At 37.7% G+C, this 4,673-nt stretch overlaps 1 protein-coding gene across 1 annotated transcript; it reads right to left on the reverse strand.

Annotated features, from left to right (window-relative positions):
* Positions 1-491: 491 nt before the first annotated feature.
* LOC104606445 (uncharacterized) lies at positions 492-4,673 on the reverse strand. The gene is made up of 13 exons (XM_010271665.3): positions 4,492-4,673; positions 4,216-4,361; positions 4,029-4,077; positions 3,772-3,921; positions 2,634-2,773; positions 2,457-2,526; positions 2,130-2,220; positions 1,929-1,998; positions 1,707-1,802; positions 1,483-1,582; positions 1,292-1,378; positions 969-1,051; positions 492-882 (listed from the first exon to the last, which is right to left on the reverse strand). The coding sequence occupies exons 1-13, from the start codon at positions 4,535-4,537 to the stop codon at positions 733-735; spliced, it is 1,278 nt and encodes a 425-aa protein (XP_010269967.1). The 5' UTR covers positions 4,538-4,673; the 3' UTR covers positions 492-732.

Here is a 4,673-nt window from a genome sequence, read left to right on the forward strand (position 1 = left end):
TATTGATAATAGATGTAAAATCTCATCAACTCTAAAAAAACTACATCAATTTTATCGATGCAAAATTTTACATTCTTCAATACATTGATGACGTTTTACAATGATTCCAATTCCAAACACAGCCATACAATTTAATGAAATTGATACCCGATAGAAACATTCTTAGGCAAAATTGGTGCTTGGTGCTGTTTGGGATCGACGCCGATCTCTTAGAACCACATCAATGATTCCAAAATCACTGATTATTTTGTTGTTTGGTTGGTACAAATCAGTCAGAAATCGATTATTAAATTGGACTGGCATCTGACATGAATAGGGGAAATAGTTCCCATAGACAAAAATCAGTAAACACAACTGATTTCCGAGAAATCATATCTGACATGGCAACAATGGTACTAAACAGGCAATTTCAACTCAGTGATTTTTGAAAAATCTCATAAGAGGAATCAACATGGACCCCGAACACCCTCCTCAATGTTTGGACTTTGCACTTTTGAAGTACCAAGGCAAACATACTTTACAGTAAAAATAAAATGTATTAGCATTGTAAAATAAGATATCAGTACACTAATGGATCCTATAATTTTAGTATCGTTAACCTAATGAATGAATGAAATGGAAGACATCTTTCCAGCCAGAACTTTTGTGAACGTATTGGGCACTGAGTGCAAATCAAACACGACCTGGCAATGACAATGAGGAGCACTACTTCTGGCTGGGGATGGCTGCTGGCTACAACAGATGAGAAGGTAGATTGTAGCATTTGACAGTTCCTACCAAGAGAAGAGCTTCTTTAAGGGCCTTGAAAACATAATTGGGATAATCCTCAATGTGAGCAAGGCCATGATGAGACTGCATCTCAGCTAGAACCCTTCCAACTATCTGTAATAAAGTTCAGCTGGGGTTACTAACATGATCTGATATAACAACAGTTAAGACTGGTTCTCAACATAAGAACATGGACTGACCTTTCGTGCGTAACCACCATAAGCTACCCCACCAATTAAAGCCTGTTGTGAATTGACCGTAAACATCTCTCCCCTCCAATTCCCTATTATAAAGTACATCTGACAAGTTAAAATATATCCATGGGCGTGCATCTTGTAAAAACAGCTTAAAGAGAAAATGCCTTCATCAGGATGGGGTTAATGTAGAAATATCCTTCATGGCTGACTCAAATCTTGTGGCATAAGCATAGAGATTTTAGACGACGAGCATAAAGTATACCAAATTCTTCCTCTAAAGTAAATCAGCCAGTGTCTATCAGTAATAATGAAGGGTGAGTAAATACCAGATATGGATGTTGTTTGAAAAAGACCTGCTTTCTTCAAACCACTAACAGTATGAGAATTGGTGCCACCAGCTATTTGAAGAAAACCTACACGCATGAACAGCATACAGAAAAACTTACTTTTGAGCAATAGACAAACTGCACCTTGCAAAGTTTCTATCATTAAAAACATGGTAATAAAAAAACTGTACCATGAGGTCTGTCTCTTACTGCAGCCAAACGAACAGCAAATGCAATTGCTTCCCTTGTTGCTCCTCGACCAATGTCTCCACTCATGGGGCGTCCATCCAACTACAGTTGTATTGTATATCAGATGCATGCAACATTAAAAAGAAATATTTAGTTATGATGAATCCTTACAGATACAACAGGACTCAAGCAGGCAATCTTACACTTCACATATTATGAGTCACACCTGCCATAAATTGTAGCAATGTAGATGAGGATCCATTATTGAGTGTATTGTTTTCATTACAGATACAGTCAAATCACCAACATCTGGTAAGCTAACCTGGACCAAGTGAAAGGTTGGGTCACAATCATTTACATATTAACATGCTGTTTACCAACCTGAAATCAGCATGTTATTACCAGTATTTAGTACCATTAATATCAATTTGTGTCGAAGGATACTTACTGCAACTAGCTCCACATGTCTAATTGAATCTTCCAAGTTATTCCAGAGATCTTTAAATGAATCTGTTTGCCTAAAATAAAGGTAATTTGAAATTACAAGGAACTCCCAGCAGTTGGTTGTTTAGATTTCATTGATATCTCAGATATGTGAGGTGCAACCAAATCAACCCTGAAAGTATGATAGTTCTTGAAGACTCTTTACCTTCCATTTGTATGGATCTCTACAGCGTCCACATCATTTCTCCTCAGAAGTTGAGATGTGGCAGCAGCATCTCTAACATATGTAACAGCTCCTAAATCAATAACAAAAATTGAGCACATCAAATACAATAAAGAGCTAAAGATAATAGACATTCTTCAAATAAAAAATATAGGCTCTACAAATTAAAGGGGTTTAATTGCAAAGATGTTGGAATTTGTGGGTATTAAACATGACCTAAGTGATTATCAAGCATCAAGCTTATCTCAGTAAGGAAGGGTAATATTGATTATCTAACACATAAAGAGGGAGAGGAAAAAAAATACATACTTATTTTATCAAAGGGGCAAACTCCAAAGCATCTGCCACAACCATAGCAGCGCTCTGTTATCACTCCGACCTACATGTATATACGTCTCATCTTCAACAGGAGAAAGGAAAATTAAGGTAGAAACAGATTACAGACATGAAGTTGGAACCTCCAAGGTTATAACTAACTCCACAAACCTGCAATTTACCACGTCCACCAATAAAATGGGTAAATTCTTCTTCACTCGATGCCTTCCTCTCTAATGATATGGCATTAGCAGGGCAAACCATTTCACAGGGTCTTGAACAATCCAGCGGACAATCATCAGGATCAAATTCTATCAAGACAATTATCTAAGAACATTAGAGTTTGCAAGAGATAATTGACATAAATAGAAAATGTTATACCAGCAATTATCCTCCTCATAACTGCATTTTGATATTGGTTCCAAGCTCGTTAACCAATAAATCCAAAATACTGGGTCTCCCATGCTAAAAATTTTCTAACCGGATTTTTAACTTTACTGGATTCATAGAAATGACGCCATGGGCACTCAATCAGAGATTTTCTTACAAGTATCCAATTATGACATTTGTGGATATCCTTCAAATATGGTTCCACTTCCCTGCAAAGATCATTACAGGAAGCTTGGATCTCATTATTAAGCATTAGCAAAGGCCTCCAGTTGCTCGTATTCCAAACACATTCTACTTCTCCTTTTCTGTTTTTCTTTTTTCTTTTTTTTAATTTCTATGTGGAGCAGAACAAGACCTAACTGCTTTATCAAAAAAAAAAAAAACCGTTAATCAGACTGTTTAGATCAATAAGCGTTCTTAGAGTAGATATCAAACAGACTTAAAAGCACAATCCTACAACCAAAGGAATTTTGGTGATGTCATTTACAGTACCTGCCCAAATTATATTATCAAGTTAGTGTAATCCATGGAAGTGAAACCCAATTTTCTATTGGAGTTTACAATTGCAGGTGCCATTTGGAAAAACAATTGACACGCCCATGGCAGACAAACACCTAATCCACACTCCTAAAAGGAAAGCTGAGTCCAAATACAGTTCAAGAAGGATCCTGGCAAAGTAAATGCTATGCAATATATCTGCTTAATCACTGAATTCCCACCACACCAATGAGTAATCTCTGAACTTTGTTCCTCAATCACACTACAATATTTATGTGAGCTTCGCAAAACGGTGTATATCAACATGGACCCATCCTTTCACATAAGTACGAAGTGTATAATTGAAGGTTCGTATTTAAATTAGTAATGGGGATTTTAGTGGGTTACGTAATCGGTGATCATAGAAGGCAGGGATTCTTACCAGCTTTCCGGAAGTGGAGATCTTCATCGTCGTTAACACTGATCATTACCCATGGCCTTCGAAGGGAACCCAACATCTCTCTTGCTGCTTCGATCCCTTCATTCACCGCGCTCACAACCGATGCATCAGCCGCACAATCAATGCAATCAACTGCAAGTGTTTCATTCCCAAACAACAATATCGGACTTCTATCAATAAACAAAAATCCAGAGAAAATGAGTTGCAGATATTCTGTTCTTTCTTTTATGTTAATTTACCTCCAGCGAGAGTATAAACGAGAGAAAGATTTCTAATATCGACGACATCCTGAGGGGGAGTTTCCAAGGGGGAAAAAAAAAAAAGACGATGGGTTAGTCCGAGGTGCGAAAAGATTAAATTCTGTTCAGTTGCTCATTCTGTTTCTTTCAATATTATTAAAGGGTTCGGGGTTAATTTATACAAAACCTCAAAGCTAGCTCCGCAGATGAGCTTCACCCAGTTCCCTTTACGGAGGGATTCGTCTGGAGAAGACGAAATCGAAGGAATTCCAATGGTTTCTACGAGATTTCTGACGTTTTGAAGATATTTCGTGCTCCTACTGTTCACTTTCACTGAAGAAAAGAAGGAAAAATAGATGAAATCATAAACATGAGACACACACGCAGAGAGAGAGAGAGAGAGAGAGAGAGAGAGAGATGTCTAAACGATTACAGAATTAGCTTCTGGGGGGCAGAGAGTAACCTTGTTGAGGTAAAATAGAGGCATTGCAGGCGAAGCTCAAAGCCATGAGAAAATATCTTCAGTGCAACTTTTAAGCTTTAACCATTGAAGTAAGGTCTGGTTTGTCAGACTCGAGAGAGAAGCAGCAGCTCTACCAACAACCATCTAGTCCCACTGGATTTTTCGAGGGATATTTTGCCAGC

Source organism: Nelumbo nucifera, chromosome 6 (assembly GCF_055504915.1).
Source record: "Nelumbo nucifera cultivar China Antique chromosome 6, China Antique-T2T, whole genome shotgun sequence".
NCBI lineage: Eukaryota > Viridiplantae > Streptophyta > Magnoliopsida > Proteales > Nelumbonaceae > Nelumbo > Nelumbo nucifera.

Excerpts from the sequence above, each read along its gene's own strand:
- LOC104606445 (XM_010271665.3), bottom strand. The coding sequence starts at position 4,537 with ATGGCTTTGAGCTTCGCCTGCAATGCCTCTATTTTACCTCAACAAG. Across the intron at positions 2,774-3,771 it reads TCTCCACTTCCGGAAAGCTG|AATTTGATCCTGATGATTGT; the intron begins GTAAGAATCCCT and ends TTGTCTTGATAG. Across the intron at positions 2,221-2,456 it reads TTGCCCCTTTGATAAAATAA|GAGCTGTTACATATGTTAGA; the intron begins GTATGTATTTTT and ends TTATTGATTTAG.